A 26,958-nucleotide genomic window follows, 5' to 3' on the forward strand; every position below is an offset into this window, starting at 1 on the left:
TTGCAGTATTTCTAAGATCACAAATATGCTTTTTTGAGCGTTCCTTCAAAGAGATGGGTTGACTTAGTTGCATCTGCAGTCCTGACTTCAAACCAAACTTCAGGCAAGTTTGTGCCCCCTCTGACCGCTAACTCACTTGAAACCATTTAAAATCCCAACCTAATAGCCACAGGATAAACAAAAGCTGTGCTGGGTGACTAGGTATCCATGACGTGCTGTTCTGCATTAAATGGATCTTAATAACTCACATACAGTCCTCATGAGGTATACATCTTTCTCATTTGTCAAATGATAGAAATGATATCACATCGGTGATTCTGTGATCCAGCCTCTTCTTTCACGCACGTGTGGAGAATCCAATTCCACTTTACATGATACGTGTCAATCATACATACTAACCATCCAAGCTCCTAATGCATCAAACACAAAGTCAAGTTGGGCACCATGTAATGGCAGAGATTTTTTTTCCCCTTTTCTGTAAGAAAACACCTTTTATGTTGTGAGATTGAGCTGAGCTCTGACTATGTTCCAGTAGAAAAGCAGCATGTTCAAAAATCCCAATATTGGTAATATTAAATACTGAGGTATGCAGTCAGAATGATTAACATACAGGGGTCTCGGTAAGCAATGTGTATGGTGTGTTGCAAGAAAAGTTTAAAAGTGCTTAATACCACAAGGTGAAACACAGAGTTTGGGGCATCTGAAACTTAAATCTGGTGTACTGTGTCACAAATCAATGAGGCTACTGAATAGTTAAGAGTGAAGCCTTGCAGTTCAATTTGCCAAAATAATAACCTGATGCAACCACAAATAACAAGCTTCTGTACTGCAATGTAACAATTTGAGCTTCACATCTTGTGCAATAATGGCAAAATATGAATCTTAATTAATGAACAGGACTGTATAAAACAAATTACACAAAGCAAACTATTTGTGGCAAAATGCCTCGCTGTTCCCTCCGAATGATGGGAATTAATAGGCATCATATACAAGTGTGGCATTTTAGCACAAACTTAGATTAAGCACAATATGGTGGAACTTTCAACTTCAGCAGAGGTGTATAGTGGGAGTTCTCAGACAGGCCGCCCGTTATATACCCTGGCGAATTTTCCATTCCTTTGATTTCAATGGAAAAGAAAATCAGGCGAGGTGTATAACACCCAGCGGATCCAATGTCGCCCGTTATACACCCCTACCAAAGTTGAGAGTTCAGTGATACTCTCTAAAACATAATCAAGTGATATGTACTATGGATGCGTTTTTCAAGTTTTCATAAGGAAGCAAGATTTGAAAATGTAAAGCCATCAATTCTATGCCTCCTCCTTCAGAATTTTATTTTGAATGTTTACCTTTTAAAATGTCTCAGAGGCAATAGCTTTTATCATCAATGAAAAAAAAACACCATTAACTTTAGCGTGTGGAACCAATGATGTTGATGGATAAGGTGGACATATCCAGTTGTAATGGAATGTTGCATCATTGTGAAAAGATAACTGTGCATTATAGCAACTACGAAAATATCAGGGTGATCCCTGTAAAAGAGCTTGTGCCCTACAAATATAGGCAAACGAGTTCTGCTAGCATGATCAGTTGGAAACCTGCACTGAAGAACGCAAGCTCACTCATGGATATATGGCTGAATGGATAAAAATGGAACATAATATGAGCCTTTTTAAATAAGGCAGCAAGATGGAAGCAGCAAATATTGATTTATCTACCAACCGTATTTTGATTAGGGCCCATTAAGTAGAAGCAAGACTCCCCGTGCTTGTCGCTTCTCATGCATGAGGAGAGATTAGGAGGTATCATCGCTGAGGGCAGAACGAAGAGCCCAGCACCCAGGAAAGACGAGAAAGAAAAAGAGCAGAAGATAGATTTAGATTCCCTATTAGTAAGCAGCAACAGGATTGATCGCTCTGTTGATCATGGAAAGATGTTTATTATTGTTCCAGTCAGATTGTCCAGGCAAAAACAATTAGACTGCAAAGACAGCAGTTGCAGGACCAAAGGATGAACATACAGCAAAAAAGGGCACCAGGAAGTTCTACTGGGAAATGCACTCCATTTTTTTTTATCACAATACAACAAGTCAAAATGGCATGTAAACAATGACTCATTTAAATATTTACAAACTCTACATTTAAATCCATGGAAAGTTATGTATCGTATTAAAAGTAATTACAGAACTTGTTACAAAAATATATACCCTTACAGATAGATGAGACCCATCAATTCGATGGAGATTAAAAAAAATCAAAAGCTCAGGAAGTTCAGAATTCTATTTTTGGTAACTATATATTGTTTTAAATAATATATAATCCCATTCATTTGGATTCAAGAGAGATGTTAGTAGATTTAGTTGTTCAAATTCAGCATCATATTTTCCTGTAAAACTTCATAAACCTTTCAAGGAAGCAGCAAGTCATTAAACAAGTCAGAAAGAGGATCTGAAGTTATTTCTTTTAGGAAAACCAACTTCCCCTAGAAAGGGCCTGGAGTTTGAGTACTGCTGAATGCAAGTGTAATACGAGCAAAATTTCCACAAGTAACTGAGATTCTCCTGTGCTGTTAATGAAAAGCTAAATAGCTAAAAGAATGGCTATAAAGTATGATCTTTTCAAATGCTTAACATGATAATTTAAATTAATAAATATTAGAACACTTTGATTCAATATTTGGTCATGGGGTGTAAACTCAGATTGTGGTTTCATTGCTACTTAACTAAATCACTATAAGTTTTACAGTTGTTTACTCAGTAGGTATTTGAACTAGAGAATTTAATACAGTAAAATATTTTAGTTGCAAAAAGATGTTGTCCTGACTACTCTCTTGTATAACCGTATATTTACTCCAGCCCATTCTAAAGCAAAATGGCAAATGTGCAGATTTAGTACCAGCAGATTAGAACCAAAAACTGTACATAAGCGTAAGACATTTGTGAAAAGAAGAAAAAATTCCCAGATCTTAACAGAAAAAACAAGGGAGAGAAAAAAAAAATCACTCATGGTGTGACAGTATGGGAGAAAGTAACATTTTCATAGGGCAACCCACCATATTCTGGCACATAACCATTTCCACGTTTCAGAACTAGGCAGACTCTTCGACCACCATTTTTAATCAGTTCTATAGCACGAGAATGCTTCATGTTCTTGGTAGTTTCTCCATTGATCTCCAGAATTTCATCTCCAACCTAAGAATGAGATAATCATACATATGAATAAGATTTCACAAGAGCAGCACATGGGGGCCTTTGAGAATAATCAATTCAGATATTTCCATACTGGTCAAAGATTTCCCCCCCCCCTTTCAAATTTTCTCCCCTTTTCTTCTAAAGTTGCTGATTCATAATGGGTTAGGGTTCCTCAGGCACCAGGTACCCTGTGGTAGCTTGCTCAAGTGGCCATTTTTTTTTCACAACAGTGAGTGTCAAGGGCATCACAGCCGTGTCTAATTCTGACCAAATCCAAACATGCACACGTGCACATGCACATTTTCCGGCAGGGACTACTGGATTATGATCAAGAGCAGGAACCTTGGCTGATTTTTCACCTCTCCACAGTCCAAATATAGCGACCCTATCACTGCTTAGGTTGAGACAAGCTCACTCAGCACAAAGCAGGAACTGAATCTAGGACCTTCCAGTCTTTATTTCTGAATAACACAGGGGGCTTTGCACTTAAAAGGCAGGAGACTTTTTCTTTATATAGGTCAGAAGTTCACAAACAAATGCACAAACAACCTCAACAAAATGGATACGGTACAGAAAAATTGCGGCTGATGTGACATTGCGTTCTTAAGTATTTGTGGAAAAATAACACGTGCTTTACTGAATGAAATGATATGGAAGTATATTAAAATCTGCATGCAATTATTAAGCCACACCACCAGCTGGAAAACCTACAGGGGGATAATTGAAATAATCTGTGTCTATCTGTCTGTTACGTGAACCCCTGGAAAATACAATCACAACTTGATGAAGCTTGTAATTTTATTAGATGCCAAAAATTACATCCAATGAAACAAAGCTGATCATTTCAAGTCACCATGAGAATAGGTAATGCTAAATTGGATTGATTCAGGCCCTTGTATCTCAACAGCCCTTTAGTTCCAGTCCAAATTTACGCTCACCAAAAATAATAGTGATTACTGAACCCTCTGAGGATTACAGCAACATTTCTGCGCCAAAATGAAAATCAAGCACATCAATTTTGGGAAGGGAACGTCATGAATTAGAATATTCCATGGTTCTGTGTATTTCTTAAATCCAGCATTGTGAAATGGGAACAATTTTTGGAGATGATACAAGAACCAACATATGTGCAACCTGTAAAAACATTGAGCTTTCAGGAGTTACAAACTTTTTCAGATGTCCAAACATGTACAGCTTTTCTTTCATGTAGCATCTGTGAAAATGGTTTCCTGCCCAGTCTCTAATCATGAATGACTACAATTAAAGAACCATCCAGAACAAAAGATTATCTGTAGAATTGTTGGAACAAAATTAAAACAAAAACCTGTAATCTTGTTGCATTTTGGAGCGCACTATTGAAATGCTACTGGAATCTGAATGGTTTAAAGAGGATTATACTCTGTATAAATACCAACTTCAGTTGTGAAAAGATAGCAATACATGGCGAGCAACTTTAACCTAAATTCAATGGAAAATAAAATTGGGTGAGGTGAGAAACAGGCGACCCAATCCAATCCCATCAGTTTCCCGCTGGGCGGGTTAGGTTAAAATTATCTCCATGATGGAAGATTCCAGAAAAGACGGACTGAACCAATGCTTTTAAAGGATCCTGATGCAGAAAAAAATACCAGCAAAATTAACTGAAACAGTACTGCCTCAAAGTAATCGCTGTGTGCCACGTGTATTAAAATAATAAGTGAGGTTTATGATTTTGTAGTACACAGAGGAAATCTTCTCCCACCCATATAACTAAGAGGACCTTAAAGAACAAAAAAGCCTCATCTGAAAAGGACTGGCAAACAAGACACAAACTAAGACAGGGTGATCAATCTCACCACTGCAGTTGATAGAAACAGTTGTTAATCTGCTCATGTAGTCATTTCAGGACATTGTTTTGGAGCCTTCCATTGTCCTTCTGTGTTGATGTTCTTAATTGTTGTTCAGTGCCTACCCAGTTACTGCAGTTTAAAACTTCTGATCTGCATGCATAATTTAATGTTTTCTTGTTAATATTTATAAACTGCCATTGCAATCAAGGCAAGTTAAAGTGAGCAACCATTTTATTGAGCAAGTGTATGAATTACTTAAAAGGAATCCAATTGCAATAAACTGTCTTGAAGATATATTGGGTTTTCAAACCACAGCACTGATTGTTAATATACATCTCATGCCAAAGGGAAGGATCAAAAAATCACTCAGTATGCACGTCTTCCTATTCATTATTACCTCATTATGCATGCGCTAATAATCTTCATAAAAGGGCAATTATAGAGTGATATCTAGAGCTTCATCATTTTAAACTAGCAGATATGTACATTACTAACCAGGTTGTCCCATTACAGACTAAGATCACTGTAGATTATTCACCTTAAGTGACTAACGTATCAATGATTTGTCCTTGAAACAGAAAAATCAGAACTCATGATAAGCATAAATGTAAGGAATCTTACAACACCAGGTTATAGTCCAACAAATTTATTTTAAAATCACAAGCTTTCGGAGATTATCTCCTTCGTCAGATGATTGATAATATGATAAGCATCTAAGTTTTGCTTGGAATGACACCTGTGCAACCTTATGAATTCCTAGCCTTTTCTGGACATTCAATTTCTCTAATGTTCAAGTTTGTAAATTCATTTGGAAGTTATGATATCATCTTTCAACTACACTAAATTACTCTACTCCACAAACTAGAATATTCAATCATAAGCCAAAATCATTACTTTCATTAAATAATACTCAGTCAACTCATTCAATGCTTCATCTCTCACTTTATTCTGCATTTTTAAATTCTTTCATAGGAGAGGTCAAACCAGAATTTAATCATGTGTTCTGGTGTCAAATAATAAATAAATGCACCATCAGTTGTTTGAAATTGCATTAAATCTACTCACCTTCATTTTCCCATTTCTTATGGCAGCACCATCCTCAGCTAATCGGAGTACATACAGATCCATGTTGTACTCACGCCCACCGCGAAGACTGAATCCAAAACCCTTTGGTCCCTTATCCAACTCCACAGTGTACTGTTCATGCTCCTTTAAGATACAAGTCATGTTGCACAATGATAATGGTAAATTAAAGAGAGATATGTTCCTAAATTTTGAGATCATGAAAATATTTACAACAACAAACCTACATTACAAAAGCTAGGAAAATGAGCATCGCTCACAAAAATGCCACTGATAGCACCCCTAATTGATTTTAAAAAGGGCCAACCTTGCCTGGGAGAATATCCCAAATTAACACCATCAAGTTGTTGGGACCCAGTTTTATTGTAACTCCTCCCTGTACAAGGCAACCAGAAATTTCCAGAAACGGGGAAGACTCGACATATCCGAGTCTCCTCAGTTCACTCGGGGGCCTGGCGATTTCCTGCCGAAGTAGAACCTCCATGGAATTTTGTGGGCAGTAATCAATTTTTATTTTTGCTCTCAGTTCTCTATTGTTTTTTCCAGCCAAGCTATCTTCCTGCCCAGAGAACTAACTGAAACCAAGAGCAGGGACTATTACCCCAGAACAAATTTTAAACATAGTTTTCTTCTGCAGACAGGAATCTCTTTGGTATCTTGGAGATCTACTAGAATTATTCACTCCTGCAGATATACATTTTCTGTGTTTGAACACCATTCTTGCTCCCTTTCCTTTGCCTACACAATCCATAATGTATTAAAAATCCTATGACTGCACACACTTCTTATGTCAATCTTTCCCATAATAAACTTCTAAGTCCACATTTATAGTGAAACTGCCTATGTGAACTTGTCACACTGTAATTGCACATTCCCACCTATGGAAGCACTGTAGTGCCTCAGTTTCGTATCTCCCAACTCCTCAGCTTGTATTGCAGAAAATCTCATATGTTCCAACCAACTCTACTTTCCAAATTGCCATATGTTTTGCAAAAGTATTATTTATAAAAAAAGGGGCAGAATGTATGACTCTAAAATGGGCATTGAATTACATTCGCCTGCTCTAGTCCAACCATCTTCCGCTCTCTAACCCTAAGACTACACCTGGTCTTGACTCCCCGTGTGCAATGCCTTGATCAGTTAAATTTTATTGATAAGAAAACATAGTTCCATAGATCAGCTGCCATTCTGACTACTTGGCCTTGTCTATCCATTAAGTTACCTTACTGGGCTCAGCTATTCTCAACTTCATCTTCATTCCTGTTTGCAGTTTAGTTAAATGCAGGTTTTACCTGCCATTGGAGACATGCAGTAAGCAAACTTCTTAGAATGGGGTAGCTAAATATGTGCTTTCCTTTTGTCCTCTTTTACGAGAGGGAGACTTTTGATTTTTATATTTCCACCACAGAGCTATCAGTTGCTAGAGCAAGTCGTCTGCTGGCTCCCTCTTGAACTCTTCCTCTTGTATAGCAGCTCTCTCCCACCCAGAACTCCTTTATTCCTTTTGGTTTTCTCTTATCCTTCTCCATAGCTGTCACCTTCTCTCCTGGATAGTCATTGATATCCTCCCTTTCAGACTACCTTTGGAGTCATTAAATAGAAGTGAAATTTCCCTTTTAAATTAAAAGGAGAATGCTTTATTTCTCTATCATTAATGACTTCCAATATAATTACATTCCCAGAAATCACATGTAACAAAACTACATCTTTCCTGTGCTTTCATTGGTGGGTCATTAATTAGAGAAAAACAGCCATTTTTAAATTTAAAACAAAGAATTTCTCTCCCCTCCCATTATGTTTAAGCTATTTCACTGCAGTGGTTTGTACTTTTGTATAGTGCCAATCTTTGTTCGAAACCCACTAATACTTAATTTGTCATTTGGTGTCCTGCCAGTATTTATCCTAGTTTTGGGGATGTTTTCTGTTGAAGAGCCAATAAGTTTTTTGCATATGTGATGCAGTATAGTGAGTACAGTGGTGGTGACAGATTTTTGATCCCTGTGCTACTAACTTTCTGATTTCACCTGTGGAGAGGCACTGAATCAAGGCAAGGAAAGGAAAGTCACACGCATAACAATCAGATCAGATCTCACTGGCAGACTGAGAGCTGCAGAATGTGTGTGGTGTGTGGCCCAGGAATATGAGTTATAAATGGGGTGGAGAACCATATGCTTCTTCACTTCGTTCAAAAAATAAACTCAGTGCACCACAATTCTTAATAAAAGTATATTTTTTATCATTTATTTTACATTAAGTTAATTAATCATAAAGTGATTCCCTAATGGAGGTTCATCTCCCTCCAGGACAGCTGAACAGACAAACTCACTGTAATTTCTATCTCTTTAGATATTTGAGGGATGTGCTCACACTGCAGCTGCAGTCTGTTAAGGCCACCCACCTGTAAAATGGTGCTCCTGGAGCGTTCTACTCTGCTTTTAATTAACATCAAACATCTCTATTTGGCAGATGCAACATAATAGCTTCTGCCATGAGCAATGTCAAATTAAAAATGCAGCTTTTTCAAAAGGTAAAATCTTGGGTATCCTAAACTATTAAAAAAAAGCCATGATCCATATATTATTAGAAAAGCTGTTTAAATCTTTTATTTTTATATATTTCATCACGTTAATAAGGTCAACATTGTAATTAATGACATGTTAATAAAATATCTGTTGTCAGAATGAAATCTTAGAAACAAGAATGCTCTAATTCTTTTCAATTAATATTTTCCAAATTGTTGGATGCCAGTCAAGTATCGACATTAAATCCATTTAGCTACTTTTCTCTATAAAGGGTAGACTGCCAGCTGTTCCCTATCTATGTGACTGAGAACGTTTTGAGTACTCAGCCTTATGAAACCAGAATCAAGACATGAGCTCAGTCAGTATTATTCTATGTGAATTTAAAATAAAAGTCCTAAAAAGGCACTGGCCACAATTCCTGTGGTTATGCCGGAATTGTGTCCATCAGTGCCCTCAGAGCTGGTTGGATCAGTGGGAGGGTACCTAACTGCTATGGGGCCAGTGGGTGCACGTGGCACTAGGGGTGCCTCGACTATGCCTGACTGCAGCGTGCAATCGGAATATCTGGCACCTACCTGTTTTTTTTTGTGAGGTAGGTTGCCTAGAACCCTCCCAGCACCTCTTATCATCCCTTGGGGGGCCGATCCTGATGACTTTATAAAGATAAATTTGGCAGTTACATGAGTTAGACAGTTTCTCTGGTCTGATGCCCACCCCCATCGTGAGACATTATACCAGACATCTGGAGGCTGGCACTCTCAGTGGCATAGGCATGCCTCCCACAGGATAATGAAGTTTTAAAAATTTGGCTCGTCACTGCATACAAAAAAAAAATCAAATTAAATGGAAAATCAACTTATTCAAAACTGTACTTTAAACCCAGTGATTTCTTATTTAAATTGCATGTTTTTTCATTCAGACTCCGAATACTGCTTGCCTTTGTTACCCCTTGGCCTGTCTTCTGGTATGACGTTGCCACAAATAATTTTTACCAGATGAAGGAAATATTTTGTTAAATATTTTGTTTACCTATAAAATCTTGACAATCCATACTGTGATGATAGTAAGTAGATCAGAGTTCCTTTTTTAATTTGATGGAACCCTTCTTAAGATATCATATATATACACATGTACAAAGTAGGGGATAATAAATTAATATTTACTAAGCTAGGCCTACTCCTATTATCCATGTTCGGAGGGAGAAAGGGAACAAAAGTGTTGGTCTTTTCCTAGACAGTCAGCACCGGCAGGCAACTAGGCAATAAAAAGCATCACAGCTAAGCCTAATCCAGTTCCCTCCCAATATCTATGCTCCTCCACCACGGATCACTTGATAGTCAAAGGAGTGGGAACGCTAACTTATTTTTCCCCTCTCTACCCAGAAACATGAGGCCAATTGTAACATCTTAACTGATATATGTAATGAGATCTACTAATAGCTCAGCACAGGCTAAAGAACAAACCTGGGACCTTCTTGTTGCATATTAGACAGTGTATTTACCAAATGAGGTATCGGAAGTTGGATTGCTTTGACCAAAAAAAAAATTCATTTTATTCTGACTGCAACACAGAGGTGTTCATACCTTGACTGTGGTCTGCAGAGCCAAGATTCAGTACTAGATGACAAGAACGATTGCCAGTACTGTGGCTCCGTAGATCAGACTGAGAACCATACCATAAAAAACCCCGTATGACTCCAATCTCTCAATATCCATTATCTATGGTCACACTGGCTTTATATACTAAGGAATATAAGAAAGCTTGGAACAAGAAAGGCTATTTGGCCCTTCAGAATGACTCTTTCTGCTGTCTGTGAATGATTAACTCAATCATCGGCTCCCCACCTCAGCCAAATCTTCGTATTCTCTTCCTTATTCTTGTGGGAATCAAGCAGATCTATTCCTGCCAGTATAACCCTCAATCATCTTTCTCAATGGGCACTGATTCAGAATTCACTTCTTTTAAGGGATCGGAATATCATAATTAAAATAGAACCATGAAAGTTCCAGCATCAATTTAAAAAATACTGCGGAGTAGAAGCACGTCACCAAAAATGCTCCATCATTTCACCATCCACAAAAATAACTGAACACACAGGAGTCACCAGTAGTATACATAATTTACATACCATAAGAAAACAAACACAACATACCAAAGTCTTATGCTGCAGTTATATTACACAAACTGGTCTCAGAGTGTGATGTTCAGTCAGCAGCCTGTTATACTGCTGGATGCATCACGCACTGAATTCAGTGACCAATGAGCTCCGTAATTGCCTGCTTGGACATGTGCAGAGCTTGCTCTCTGAGCTGCTCATTTTTAACATGACGCGAGATTGGGCCAGAGTGTCATTTCTTTCCCAACATTAAAACGTTTGAAGAATATGTTTATAAAGCCCCCAAGTGGTCTGAATGTTCTTCAAACATGGCTTTGTAACAAGCTGTGTTACACTGCACCCAGTGTGAAGCCTAAGTGGTGTGAGGGATCTCCCATTTCTCACTTTAGGAGTTAGATCACTGACCTGACTCTGAGTTATACTGACACACCAAAAATGCTTTGCATTAAAATGGCAGAATGGCTGCATTCTTGGACCCACTGTAAGGAAATATAGTTTTCACAAAAATGTATGAGGAATTCAAAGAGTTAGACTTAACAGGGCTATGGGTAAGAAACAACAGGAACCAGCCTTAGTTAAAAACACAAAAACATGCAATTTGAGGCAAAAACAGTGAAACAAAGGATGGGCCTGTATGTCCAAACATGTTGCTTAGCAACTACATTCCAGAATCAAGGAAGAACGATTGATGGGCCCCTAAAAGTGCTGATAAGGGACCCATCTATAGTGGCAGTGAAAAGGGGGGCTGGGGTTAACTCAGTGTATAAGTAGCCAGCCTCCACTCAGACTCAGGGTAGAGGACAAGAAAAGTAAGTACCAGGCAGGTAAACGAGAACGAGGGTACATGCATGAAGGAATGGGGAATGAGGTCACGGCTTCTACCCAAAGGACAATGGGGTAATATAATTCTCAATTGTGCTTTGTAAACTATTGCTTAAATACTGTGAGGCATTGATTCTTATGATAAATAAAGTCATGTGGCTATTAACCATTATGGTGTCAGTCTCAAACATTGAATAGAGAGTCAAAATTGACTACACCAGTCACAAAGAAACAAAAAGACACTTACACCCAACATTCCCTCTACAAAGTGATGGTCTCTTCCAACAGCCAGAAATTAGCAGCCTCTTCTCCCGATTTCTAAGTCCCACAGGACTTCCACACCTCCCTCTCCAAGTCCCAGATGGTAACTGACACTTTCCTTTTGTGTCCCAGTTGGTAAGTGCTCCTCCCTTTTTGATTCTCAGACAGTAAGTGCCTCTCACTTTCTATGCTTCAGTCCTACATTGCAGAAGCCTCCTGTCCTAGTCTCAGGATCCTTATTGTAGTGGCTTGTGGCTCTTTACTGCCCATCACATTTCACACATTACATCAAAGCTACTCAAGGAACTGTTTGCTGGAATAAACAAACCATTAACCACCATAAGGAATTTTATTGCTCGATTTGTTATGCAGTGGAGGCTATCTGAACCATGAAAACCACACTAGTATCGCCTATTGCATATCTTTAGAGCATCAGAAATCTGCAGGATAATCAGTTTTCTGTAATGTAGTTCTTTATATAGTTATGTTATTAATGTCCAATAAGTCATAACAGACAACCAAACAATCATCCCTGTGAAAATATTTTTCCCTCAACTTTTCTCTACCCTCCCTACATGACACTGACTCTTGCTGGTGTATGATTCCATTGTGACTGCCAGTCTCTTTTCAAAATGGCCATTGTTTGTGAGTCTAAACAGTATTGGCAACTTATTTGACCATCAAGGGTAAAACAGCTGAGCCTGATTTAGTCATCATCTGACATCCACACAAAATGTATTTTCCATCAAGGATTCAGTGGATAGTAATTGGATAGGAGGGAATCTTTCCCCTTTCTAACCCAGAGATCTTTGCATTAATACCAGCTCTATTACTGCTGCGATCAGCACAAACCAGGAACTGAAAGTGGGATCTTTTGTCCTGAAGAATTTAATGCTATATTAAACAGTGCCTTTAGCCACTAGGCCATCAGGCGAGTGTTGAAAAAATACATTAATGACTATTTGCAATGAGTTCATTGCTATCAGGAAATTATCAGGAAAGACTGAACAGGTTGGGCTCTTTTCTGTAGAAAGGAAAAGACTGAGAGGTAACCTGATAAGAGGTCTTTAAGATTACAAAGGGGTTTGATAGGGTAAATCCAATAAGGAATTCAGGAGAAAATTCTTTACTCAGAGTGGTGAGAATGTGGAACTTGCTACCATGTGAAGTGGTTGAGGCAAAAAACATAGATGCATTTAAATGAAGTAGGAGGGGAGGAGGTTCATATGGAGCATGAACAGTGGCATAGACCAGTTGGGCCAAATGGCATGTTTCTGTGCTGTAAAATTCTATGTAAGTCTTGCATCATTACCTGATTAAAATAAAATAAAAACACAGCCAGAACATTGTAGAAAAAGAGTGCAACTCTTGGTTTCTCAATTAAACTGCTATTACTGGGCTGCATGATTTATGACCATCTTGTATCTTGCATTAGCAAAAATGTTGGTATTTTTAAATCATACACTGACTTCCAGCAAATTTTGAAAAGTAAAGAGATACAAAGGCATTCATCCTTTGCATTTATTTCACTCACTTTAAGCACTTCAAATGCAATAGTGCACTAATATACCATTACCTTAATGACTGCAGGTTCAAATCCTCCTTAAGATATGTTTGGATTGAAGTCACACACTAGTAAGTAGTTTTACCCAGCTGTTATTAGCTAACCTCTTTCCTTTAGGGAATAATTGCTGAGGCCTAAAAGTAACGCTCAGAAGCAACCTCAGCTACATTACCTGAACACTGAAGAATCGAGGTACAGTATCATGTTGGTCCAATATTATACAGAATGCACAACACAAAAACAGGCCATGCGGCCCTACAGGTCCACACGAGCCTCCTCCCACCCTACTTCATCTAACCCTATCAGCTTATCCTTCTATTCCTTTCTCCCTCGTGTTTATCTAGCTTCCCCCTAAATGCATCAATGCCAGTCGCCTCAACTACTCCTTGTGGTAGCGAGTTCCACATTCTAACCACTCTCTGGGCAAAGAAGTTTCTCTGAATTTCCTGTTGGATTTATTAGTGACTACCTTATATTTATGGCCTCTAGTACTGGTCTCCCCCCCAAGTGGAAACATCTTCTCTACGTTTACCCCATCAAACCCTTTCATAGTCTTGAAGACCTTTATCAGGTCACTCCTCAGTCTTCTCTTTTCTAGGGAAAAGAGCCCCAGCCTGCTCAATCCTTCCTGATAGATATAAACTCTCAGTTCTAGTATCGTCAAATAGTTTTGTACCTTCTACAGTGCCTCCATATCCTTTTTATAAGATGGAGACCAGAACTGTTCACAGTACTCCAAGTATGGTCTAACCCAGGTTCTATGCAAGTTTAACATAACTTCTCTGCTTTTCAATTCTATCCCTCTAGAAATGAACCCCAGTGCTTGTTTTGCTTTTTTTTTAAAAAAAATGGCCTTATTAACCTGCGCTGCTACTTTTAGTGATTTGTGTAACAGTACCCCCAGATCCCTCTGCTCCTCTACCCCACTTAGACTCTTATTTTCCAAGCAGTATGTGCCCCACTTAATCTTCTTACCAAAATGTAATACCTCACACTTATCTATGTTGAAATTCATTTGCCAATTACACACCCATTCTCTGCATGTTTATTAATGTCTTCCTGTATTTTGTCACAGTCCTTCTCCCCCAATTTGATGTCGTCCATAAATTTTGAAATTGTACTTCGGAATACTGATTCCAAATCATTTATGTAAATGGTGAACAGTACTCCAAGCACCGATCCTTATGGAACACTGCTTCCCACCTTTTGCCAGCCTGAGTAGCTAACTTTAGCCCCTACTCTCTGTTTTCTGTTTTGTAGCCAACTTGCTATCCATTCTGTTACATGTCCCCTGACTCCACATGCTCTGATCTTAGTCATGAGTATAAATATGGTTCCTTATCGAAGGCCTTTTGAAAATCCAAATATATTACATCTACTGCATTACCCTTGTCTACCCTTTTTGTTACTTCTTCAAAGAATTCAATAAAGTTGGTCAAGCATGACCTTCCTTTTTGAAATCTGTGCTGACTATTCTTTATTATATTTTCAGTATCTATTTTTTTTTAGTACATCTTTGAGTAAGGATTCCATTATCTTTCCTACCACTGATGTTAAGCTAATTGGTCTATCTCCTTTTTTTATATATAGGAATCACATTAACTGTCCTCCAGTCCTTTGTCACTATTTCCTTTTCTAATGACTTTTTACATGTATGTAATAGTGCCTCTGCTATCTCTTCCCTAACTTCTTTTAATATGGACGGATGCAATCCACCCGGACCAGGGGTTTTATCATCTCTAAGTTTGATTAGTTTATCAATTATCTCCCCCTTTCTATCTTAAATGTCGTCGTATCTTTTATGATCTCTTCTTCTAATGTCATGCCCACCATGTTAGACCCTGGTAGATCCTGAGGCAAAGTAATTATTTAACATTTCTGCCATTTTGTCATCAATACTTGTGAGTTTATCGTGTGTATCCCTTGGTAGCCCTATCCCTATCCTGATTTTTCTTTTGTTATTTATGCATCTGTAGAATACTTTACTATTACTTTTTATATTCTTTGATAATTTAATTTTGTAATATTGTCTTGGTACTCCAATGTGTTGTGTTACACGGTGGTAGAAAGTTGGCCTCGCATCCAGAGTTTCCATCTCTAACCTCCATCAAAGCTTTCTGAGGCAGGTGTGAAGCAGGCCGTGGATGTCGAGCGGAAGGCAAACATTTCCCCACTGAGAGGGAGGTAACACAACAGCGAGCAAATTAACTCAGTCCATCTTAGTACCTCTGTGCTGAGGGAATGGTGTGTGGGCGACAATAAAATTACATTAGATGTTTTCAAATTAGTAATTTTCCCACTCAAACCCTTTTACTGATCTCAGCAAGTACTCGGTTTTGGATCACAGTACTGAACATGATGTTGAAAGATGTCCTCATCTTGTAAATGGCCCCAATCTATTGGCGCTATACCAGGCACTGCATCTATTTCCAGTAATTAAACCCAGGACTGTCACTTACCTGAGCCGGCTTATAATCAAACGATACTTCTGGCTTTGGTTTTGTGTTGTTCCTTCAACAAAATGGAAAAAAGTACAGATGAGTTTTTCTTCTTGTTTTTAAGTCATTACTCACACTGGGCTTAAATGCTACAGTTGAAATCAGTAGTTGAACAGTCATTTTACAGAATAATGTAAAAACTAAACTGTAAGTGCTTATGCATTAACACAACTATTTTTTGTTTCCAGTTTTATTGTTTTTTTACCCCCCATCTCTCCTGAATGTGCTGACCGATGTTGGCAGCCCTGTAGTAACTTACCCAAATACCCATCCTTCATCAGCAACCATAGATATTGCCTGTTGGCAGGCAAGTTCGTTCCTGCCCTAGGCTTGGGGGTGAAATTACTCCTGATGATAACTTCATCAATACAAACAGATTTCCCATTTTATACTCACAATGGCTTTTTTGGGAGTACATTTAGTTGTAGGCGGAAGTTCCGCCCTCATGTCCGTGCACAAGCAGAGGGCACTGAACAGTGATCAGGATGTGGAACTGGACTGATTTTTCTCTAATTAACCCAGAAACTAACTCTGTGCTTCCAAACATAGCTACTTCATGTAAACCACGAGACTATAAGGAAGTTTCTTACCGTCCTTCCTGTGGTGGCTGCTGGGGGGTATGAGTGGTTGTAATTGTCGCAATCTTTTCTGCATTTGTTAGCAAGGATGGATTGGAGGATTCTAAAAAGAGAAAAAAAATTAAACTTTAAATAAGATGCTACACTGATCACTTTAATAGCTTACACATCTTCCAAAAGATATAAGATTATTATAATTATACGGAATATATTATTAAAAAGTTCCACGAGAAACATTTCTTCATTGTTATTATCTCACAAGCACCAGAATCGTAGCTTCACTTCCACTGACAATTCTTGGATAACTAATCATTTTGTTTTTAAATACAACTTTTAAAATTATAATAACTGATCATATAAATATATGTTATTCTTCATTCTTAAGCAGACTGACGATCAGAAGTTGTAAGCAATTCAGTTTGACTACATAAATGTTAACCTAACCAGGAATGAAAAATGTTTTACTGTACGATTATTAGACACTGGTGGTTTTATATATATATATATATATATATATATATATACATATACACACACACATACATACATACATACATACATACATACATACATATATATATATATATTCCTGTGTTTATTCTAGACTGATATTGAGAAGGCCGATTGTAATCCACATTCATTTTTGGCAAAAACTGCACAAACAAACCCCAAAACACGAGTAAAAATCCCATAATAGCATGTTATAAAAACAAAATGTGACTTATTCAGTCACAATAATCTATTGGGTTGAATTATAGATGCACTGAATCAGGAAATGTGACCCTCAAAACATCAGTAAAGATCCCAGAATCACGTAATAAAAATTAAATTGACCAAAAAAACAGTGGCCTTGGGCATAGGATATTGGTGTAAATTTTACAATGCATGAACTACAACAGTAAAGCAGAGCTTTGCACAAGAATTTGTGCTGGGAATGCCAAATCATAAAAGTTACCGCATCGCCTCACAAATGTATAATATTAAATTGATGCAGCCAGAAACTTGTGGGACTTCTCACTTATATTCTAAAAATCAACAATGTGGAACGCAACAAAACTAAGTAAATCATTAAAAATAAAAATACACCAGAAAATAAAGCATGAGAATTATTTAAGTAAAATGGCAATTGCCAACACATAACCAAAGTGTTGTTACTTGTCTCATCTCGTAAAAGTGGGAAGGCTTTTAACTCACCGTCACCCGGAATGATGCGCAAGGTTACTGTATTTCCAGCCTCCTTGATCAAGTTGACAATATCCGAGTGGGACTTGTTGGTAATTGAACATCCATTAACGGCCAAAATGCGGTCTCCAACTTTAAGCTGGCCACAACGGTCTGCAGGGCTTCCTTCGATGATCCGACCTATTTTGTGAGGCATGGCTACACATGCATTGCCTGGTTTTGTACAAGTTTTAATTGGGAAGGTGGTAAAGGTGAACCATTAGGAGAGGAGGACAGGGAGACAGAAGGTCAGGGGTTAATTCACTGTGCCACCAAGCAAAATTAATGATGGAATGCATTACATCCCATGGTTGATGATCAAAACATTGGCAATCAGTTCTACTTAATGCAGCTGTGAAGTGGTAATGTGCAGCTCCCTTTTTAGCTATTTCAAAAACATTTTTTTAGCTGTCAATAGTAAAATATAATTTCCAGCAAGTGTCACAGGGTCTTCAGAGGGTGCATGCAGTTCCTACTGGTTAAGTACATGGTCTGTTTCCTTCCTTAAAAGGATAATTCAATTGAATTATGCTAATCGACACTTGGGACAGGAGTTTAGCCAGCAAATGCCAACTGAAAGTGGCAGCACCTACTGCAAGAAGCAGGCACTCTACTGAGATCTATTACCTCAGAAAACATATGATCATCCCAGATTTCAAAAAGTTCAAATCAAAATAGCTCATTCAAGTCAACATGTAAAGTTTTAAGCTTTGAGTAGTCAGGCAGTAAAAGTAAAACTGGAATAATATATTTTGTGAAACATTCTGAAACCTTTAATTTAGTTTATCAAAGTATTTATTATCTGTTCATAAGTACAAAAATGCCTGTATTTTAACAAGGAAAGTGTAACTTTGATTCATGTACTTGTAAAACCTTTGGAGATTTGAAGCCTTAAGTGAAGGCCCCATGAATGATGAAATGTATATTTAACTGTATATTCAGACAACTGTGCTTTCATCCAGATTAATTAACACAAAGGAGAACTATGTAAGAGCCTGCATTACACGTGAAAACAGAAGCAACTTGGGAATAAGGTACTGCGAAACCTCCAAAGGTTGAAGGTAAAACCGTGGCACGGACTCATTCCTTTAGGATGTCATAATTCGAATACAACTTCCGAATGCAAATCAACACTTTGATTGCGGTTAGCTGTCGCAGTTTCTGGTGTTTGCCTCCTGTATTGACCGTGCCAACATTATACTTTAGGAGCTGTATCATGTGAAGTTGTGCTTAAATTTAGTATTTTGCCAATGTTCTGTTCTTTCTCATTGCAGAAAGGCAAGCAAACCTCAAACCCAGTGAGATCCATTTTGAACCAAGACGTTAGTTTCTACGCTACAGCTTTGATACTCAGAAAAAAAAACTGCTGATTAAAAACTGTGAGCTGCAGAGTGTGACAGCAAGTAAACTGTGTGGATTCTTATGTGACCTCAAACTTAAAAAAAAATTAAAAAGCCAGGCTTGAATCAGCTACATCCAATCATTAGCAAAGAAAGCACACTCATTGTAACCCAAAGAATTGCCCAGTTAAGATGAACCACACAAGTAGCAAGGCAAAGCAGAAAGCAGACATTTCATGCAGGGTTTTAGGAAAGTCCAACGACCATAATAAATCCACACACAATCAAGATATCCTATAAGTTATACCAAGTTACTCTATAGATACAATTAATCTATTGTTTGAAAACAAGTTTTTTAGTTCTTCCTCAAACAGGGCACAATATTAAATATTCTCAATGACATTGTTATTTTAATACAGAAGAAAAACTATTAAAAAGAAATTATGTACTGGCATTAAACAATATCTGTACTGTACTATACATATACAGTTTGTCTGAATGATTGAATTAAAAATCATACAGGAATGGGTTCACCATGTAAGTACTAGTTCAGGGAAATATGAAATCTCTAATGGTTTTGCTCATTGGAGAATATGTACACTGTATTAATATTTGCATGTTAAAATCTGTCATTTTGATTTTGTATTTTTTCCAAATGTGTCGTTTAAAAAAAAACAGAACTTACCAAAAGTGGTGCCCGCTTCGGGTCGACTGACTGAAGAGACAATAACAAAGCCAAAGCCTTCATTTTCTCCCCGTCGTATCTCCACATCGTATGGCTGCATACCCCCTCCACCACCAACACCGCCGGCACTACCGCTCCCAGAGCTCACCGTGTTCAAAGAGTTCTGGCTGCCCTGTGGGGTGCGCTTTTCTTCAGTCAGGGAAACTGCTTGGTTGCTGCTGTGGTGCGACAAGGCTGGAGAGGCAGGGACTTCAGTCTCAGGCTTTGGAATGGCTGCTGGGTTACGAAGAGTGGAAAAAATTGTCTTTTTAAAACTAAAGAATTGCATCTCGGATGACATTTGAAAGATCAGTAAAGTTGAAAGGGTTAAACAAAGAAAACATAGATGACTGACCCATGCTTAGTTAACTTATCAGCTGGGGCAGTAGTTGGGCTATGAGAATCGGTCTCAGAATCTTATGCCAGGGAAATGGGTTGGGAGGGGCGGCAGGGGGGACAGGGATGAAAATCATCCAGGGTTGCCAATCCTGATTTCTATCCAGTCATCCCAACCAGACGATCCTATTTTCGAATGTTGGGTGAGGACTTGATCAGTCTAGCGCACGATACCCCACATAGTCAATCAACATGCTGACCCTCACTGTCCAGGTTCACTCCTGAATTATGGCAACTTGGGAGGGTTGCCGCTCCCTGCGGAACCATACCCCAGAAAGTGTCAGAAGAACGAAAAATGGCTCACATTTTGTTTTTTTTTAAACTAAGTTACCGGTGTTAACAGCATTGCTCATCATTTCGTTAATAGGGGGATAAAACACAATGCAATTTAACTCTTCTTTGCCAGCAATCCGAAGAATTTTAGCTTGCTGAAAGTTTAGTGAGTTCATTCAGCAAGCAGCTGAGCCATAAAGGCAAGGAATCCCCAGGTTTGATTCCCAACTTTGGCTGAGGTTAGCTTACTCAACACGAGTGCAATTGGGGGCATTACAATTAGCCTCAGTGCCTTGGATTTGGGAGAGGAGAATCAACCAAAATTCCCACTGCTGAACACAATCAACAACAACTTGCATTTATATAGCACCTTTAATATAGTAAAATGTCCCAAGGCGCTTCACAGGAGCGTTATCAAACAAAATTTGACACCAAGCCACATAAGGAGGTATTAGGACAGGTGAAAGAGGTGGGTTTTAAGGAGCATTTTAATGGAGGAGAGAGAGAGAGAGAGAGAGAGAGAGGTAGAGAGACGGAGATGTTTAGGGAAGGAATTCCAGAGCTTAGGGCCTAGACAGCTGAATGCACAGCCGCCAATGGAGAGGTGAAGGAAATCAGGGGGTACACAAGAGGCCAGAATTGGAGGAACGCAGAGTTCTTGTAGGGCTAGAGGAGGATACAGAGACAGCAAGGCCATGGAGGGATTTGAACACAAGAATAAGAATTTTAAATTTGAGGCGTTGCTGGACTGGGGGCCAATGTAGGTCAGTGAGCACAGTGTACATGGGTGAACAGGTCTTGGTGCGAGTCAGGATACAGGCAGCAAAGCTTTTGATGAGCTGATGTTTACAGAAGATGGAAGATGGGAGGCCGGCCAGGAGAGCACTGGAATAGTCGAGCCTGGTGGTAACAAAAGCATGGCTGAGGGTTTCAACAGCAGATGGGCTGAGGCAGGGGCGGAGACGGGTGATATTACGGAGGTGGAAGTAGGCAGTCCTAGTGATGGAGAGGATATGATGTCGGAAGCTAACCTCAGGATCAAATAGGACCCCGAGGTTGCGAACCTGGTGAACCTGCTGAAAGTGTGCAGATAAGGACATCAGGTACAGTTGTGGTGCTACTCATGGTCAAATAGCCTGACAACAAACAATCACCGTCAAAACTCACACATGAATACCACCTAGGCAAGATACTGGAGGGCAACATGCATCCTTGCAACCACTGACAAATCTGTATGCACTGAGATGATGAGATTTAGTAAATAAAAGCTATGTGATGGGATCGGAGAGGATACATTTACCACACGAGCAAGGTGGGCCTTGCACTTGATGATTGATGCCCAATACACAGTCTGGGCTTTCTCCCAACATTTCAACGTATTTTCACAGTAAAAGGCCATTTCTATAAGCAGTCAGATCTCTTGTGAACTGCATCCTGTCCCCTTTACATGTGCCATGAATAGGATTGCAGGACCACCAAATTCAACCTCATCCAACAGAAACTATTCTGCTATGCCCAAATTCAACACATCATCCAGGACCAAGCCACATTCCAAAGGCTCGAATGGGACCCAACCTCCCTGGAACTGTGCTTCCACTCCCCAACAAACCTCAAAGCACATTTCCACCGTCTGCATCGCATTTGCCTCTTGCTCACAGGACAGCACAGTGTACAATTTGAAAACTGAAAATTTTGAGCACGTTCCAAAGGCGACCTTTACCTGGGAAGAATTGCTTTCCGCATATTAAAAAAAAAACAGTGTTGAAAACATTTGCTGGTGAGCCCACAGGATTAAAAAGCTTAATACACAGTGGAAAATTATATATTCTACACTTTAAAAAAAAAACCTGTTGTTTTCATGTCCGTGACAGGCTCAATGAGACCTTCTGACAAGTGCCAGAGAGTGGGGTTTCTAACCTTTTTCTTAGAAGCTGCCATAATTCAGCATGCGAAGTGTAGGGATCCAAACAAAAAGTTGGCAACACTCTGTGTCCTACCTCCCAGGAATTTCCAAGAACCTGCAGTGTTCCCCTTGGCATGAGCTGTTTCACAGGTTTTTCATTTACACTGACATAAACTCATGCGTAGACCATTTTCGAATGAATGCTGCAGGATGAGTCATTGAGTGAATCATCCAGAAAGCTCATTTCAGGTCCTGTATTCACTCCAAAACGACCCAGGGTGCTGGTGGATGTCCCTGGTATTCTACACAAACTGTACAGCACAGACAATAAAAGCATTTGTCTTATTCAGTGGATATGCATCTGGGGAGAAAAAGGTTCTAAAAGTGCACAGATTATGGAAAAAACTGCAATTGGAGGGAATATATCAACTTTTAAGAACCAGTGATTTCACTTTCATTGTCAGGTTGTATCAGGCGATACTGACATTTCACAGAACTTAAAAGAAATTATATAGTTGTAGTGACATGAGGAGAGTGGACTGGGAACATTTCAAGCATTTATCTAGAATAGGTAGGCTGGAATACATTTATACTTTAATTAACAACTACTGGCTTCATTCAAACAAGACAAAATGATGCTATTTACTGTAATACCCCATAATGTAAAAAAATCTAGTTATCTATTGTCAACTGGTCTTGTGAAGATCTTTGTATTTCAAGGGAGCAACACCTTTCTTGCAAGTGCAAGGCAATACATTTTGTTTCCAATCGCACGCTGACAACCACTAACCTGCATAAACCACTTTACGCCTCACAGTAAGATTAACGTGGCCCTGTTTGGCCGCTTGTTGCATTAACTGAACCACAAGCTGGTGGGACTTTCCAACTACGGCTGTGCCATCCACACAAATCAGCTCATCGCCTGAGCGCAGCCGTCCATCTGCATCAGCAGCGCCGAGGGGCACAATATGGCCAATGTAGATCTGTACCAAAAGGAACCAGAAATGTTGATGAAGACACACTATCATTAACTTTGCGCTAAGCAACGTTTGAGGTCAGTCACAATGCTTTTCTCCCAAAGTGTTCAATTCATTAAGCGTAGCACAATTAATTCCCATTTTTCACAGCTAAATCTATTAGGATCAAAACAGAGAGAGGAAAATAAAAGACCAATGCACTTCTGATGATAGCCATGAAGCAATTTTAAAACACGGATATTATGAGATATATGAAACAGAACAGATAGGATACTTATATCCTCTGGGCATCCATTACCAAACTAACAATGGTGCCCACTGAAAAAGTGGCGCTTTGGGCTAATAACATATGCCAATCTCAACCAGGTGTTTCTTTTACTTGCTTGTATGGCGGTATGTATGAGAAAATACAAAAATGCGTAGTCCATAGGAAATGCTGGATCATTATCTGGAAGAACTGCAGCAATTTTACTGTATAAACCCAAAGGCTCAATAAGCACAATGAAGAATGGACTTTCTATGGGAAATTAAAATAGGAAATTATTCAGAATATTTCAGGAACCCAACAGCATAGTTTACAACAGAAACCAGAGTAAGGACACAGCTTTCAAACCTCAATTCATCAAAATGATCATTCACAATGTTCAACATTTCATGTGTTAGCTGCAATGATTATACAAACTTTAGTGAGAAGGCAACACGTAATCACAATTTGCACGTGAAAAGTATAAATGAGTCCCTCGAACCCCCTCAACAAGAAATTTTTAATGGAATAACAGATGCACCAATGCATGATTCAGAATTTGATATTTAGAAGCCTACACAGCAGGGAATCTTTGTTCAGCTTCTTAAAGTACTGATAACATTCAAACAGTCATAGCTATAAATTTAGTATAGTTTTAAACTTAGATCATTTTTGTTTTAAAAAGAAGAAAAAATTCTAAATCTTGATTTATTTGCTGTTGAAAATCTTTTGCATACCTTGTTTCAGTTTTGCAAAAGTCAGTTTAAAAAAAAGCAATGAAACCCAATTCTTGTAAAAATATCAGATTTCAAGACTTGAATTCAAGACCTGAAATATTCTGCATTTTAAAACAGAAAAGTTAAGTTTATTTATTTTCTTTTTATTCTGATTGAAGTTTCTGGATGAAATTTTAAACACAGGTTGGTGGTTTTTGGTTTGTTGAGTTCAGACCTTTGCAATAACCTTCAGACTTTATAATGAAAATAGACAGCACATTATTTATGACACCCACGGCACTTAAAGCAGCAAATTTTGTTATTTGGATGTGTAGGTGTGTAGAGGACGTAGTGCTAAGTAACACTTTCTGTGAAATTGGGCTCTCATATCCATTTCTAAGCAAGGAATGGAACAATTTCAATACATAGCCCAACTTCTGCTAAGTTAGTGGAAAACTTCCTGATTACTGGAGCGGCATCAGTGACTTCAAAACATAAGTATTGGTACAGAATGTAACTTGGCATCCAGGAGGGTGCTGATCCACATTATGGAACAGGAAAAATAAATAATCTTTTTTGTTATTAGCTGAAAGGGAGCAAAGAATGTAAGGTGATGTGCTCCACTAAAATTTCAAAATGGATGTACGTTATTCTGTAAAACATAATGAACTTAAATTAACACAGATTAGCTCCATGTGTCCAGCCCACATCTGACAATACTGAACCTACCAAACTAGTCTCAAACCCTAATATGCAGCCATTCAGTGCTTTATTACCTGTGTCTTTTTAAAATAGTAAAGTATTGCCTCAGGAAAGAGCTACATCTTATTTCTCTTAACATAGCATCACTAACAAAATATCCAGCAATAGTAAACCATCTTTAATTACTCACTGGCTCCCCTGGCTCATTTCCACCAAGAATCCTAAATCCAAATCCAGTTTCTTTTCTCCAAAGGAAAATATCTTGCTCCTGGTAATCGGGAACTGTGGGAAAAGCATATAGATGTCAGGACCATCATACATGTGTGAAAACATAATGAAGGTCAATTGGTTTCCATTAACAACTGGACAGAGACAGTATTTTGTTTGCTGCTCTGACAGTTTTATGAGCTTTAGGATGGTTCAGCAAATGACACTATCAAATTAAAGGCTTCCATTGTTTGAATTGGTGTCACCATCCCCAATTGATTTTAGGTCTAAATCACAGGCTGTGGTTCTAGTGTTGCAATTTACTGTAAAAGCTAGATTGTGAATCACGGCAATGTCTCGGAGATAGCTGCAGGGTAGAAATTCAATAAGGACATTGCTGGCTATAAATCCCACACACTTTGGCTGGACCTCACCTTCTTTCTTTGCAGTGGATAGCAATCATCCACTATTACAATTATACCAACAGGAGAGGTCAGGATTATAGACTGCTTCAATGGAAGCTTTTTAAGCACTTGACAAACATACATGGTGAATCGGTTTATATTAATGGCGAGATCAAATCTCAGTCCTCTGTGCATTCAATTAGATTTTCAGCTGGCTAAAGGTTGAGTGAAATGAGTGACCCAATTGGTCAAAAGAGCAAGTGTTAATGTCTGTATTGCTAAGATGACCATTCTTTATTAATGGTATTAATGCACGCACCCACTGCTTAGTGTTGAATAGCAGCTACACTTTAATCACCAGTCACCTTACTCCAGCAAACATCCTGTGAACAATTACTAGATCAGCAACCTTTTTATATGTACTTAACTATCCCAAATTTTGTTCTACATTACTCATCAAAGTCCTGGCACCACAGTTCACAATTAACCTGTCAACAGGATGAATGTAAAAGCAAACAAAGAGACATCAGTGGTTGTTAAGTTAAACTAATCTTATGTGAAAATGTATTAAATGATTGAAATTTACCAAAAAGGGGTTCACTTGATGGCATCAGTAGATTAATGCATTACTGTGCTGCTGAGCCATGTAGATCAAGAAGGTCCCAGGTTTGATCTCTAGCCTGTGCTGAGTTAGCTGATCTCAGCCTGGACAGTGGCCAGAAGTATTACATTTGACCTCAATGTCTCCAAGTATAGAAAGATTTAAAAAAAAATTCAGCCAAGAATCCTGCTCCTGACTGTTATCCACTGACCTTTGCTAGAAAGTGTGCATATGTGAACACTGGATGAGGGCAGGATCGGGCTTGGCTGTGATGTCTCTTACTGTTAAATCACCTATCGACCCTCACTGTTAGCAAGTATTAGAAGATTTCCAGCAACTGTGGAACCAAACCCCAGTCTGAGTCACTGTCTCCCTCATATCCTGCATTTTACCTCTCAATTTCCTCAGTCTTTCTCATATCCTATTCTTTTCCTGTCAGCTTCCCTCATATCTTATTCCTTCACCCCCATCAGCTCCTCCCATCTCTACAGACAAATTGAAGATAAAACATTGAATATGAAAGGAAGGGAAACAATGAATGAAAATTCTGAAATAATAATGGATTACAAATACACAATTTCCTAAGTGATAACAAATAACAGGGCAAATGTTATGATGAAGCACAAAAAGCAAAAAAATGAGAATTACAAATAAAATAGGAGCAAGAAAAAGAAACAAGTAAAATAAAAATAAAATTCAAAAGAAGAAAATTAAAGAATCTCAAGAAGAAAAAGGGTTTTCAATGCAGACAGGAGCATGTAAATAAAAGTAGGAATCAAAATACACA

The 26,958-nt window shown here is 38.5% G+C and overlaps 1 protein-coding gene across 7 annotated transcripts in view; it reads right to left on the bottom strand.

Moving 5' to 3' along the window:
• magi1b (membrane associated guanylate kinase, WW and PDZ domain containing 1b) overlaps positions 1–26,958 on the bottom strand; it is a 384,369-nt gene that overhangs the window by 16,944 nt on the left and 340,467 nt on the right. For 2 of the 7 annotated variants that reach the window (XM_067998860.1, XM_067998855.1), the window contains 8 exons: positions 25,150–25,241; positions 23,111–23,303; positions 19,710–19,982; positions 17,658–17,858; positions 16,476–16,566; positions 15,847–15,898; positions 6,085–6,228; positions 3,052–3,190 (listed from right to left, as the gene is read on the bottom strand). In XM_067998860.1, the coding sequence (XP_067854961.1) occupies positions 3,052–3,190; positions 6,085–6,228; positions 15,847–15,898; positions 16,476–16,566; positions 17,658–17,858; positions 19,710–19,982; positions 23,111–23,303; positions 25,150–25,241 (1,185 nt within the window). Of the gene's footprint in view, positions 1–1,932; positions 3,191–6,084; positions 6,229–15,846; positions 15,899–16,475; positions 16,567–17,657; positions 17,859–19,709; positions 19,986–23,110; positions 23,304–25,149; positions 25,242–26,958 lie in introns of those variants that run through there. The other 5 variants (XM_067998857.1, XM_067998854.1, XM_067998858.1 and 2 more) reach the window with 4 other exon arrangements.

This window comes from Heptranchias perlo, chromosome 17, assembly GCF_035084215.1.
Source record: "Heptranchias perlo isolate sHepPer1 chromosome 17, sHepPer1.hap1, whole genome shotgun sequence".
Lineage (NCBI taxonomy): Eukaryota > Metazoa > Chordata > Chondrichthyes > Hexanchiformes > Hexanchidae > Heptranchias > Heptranchias perlo.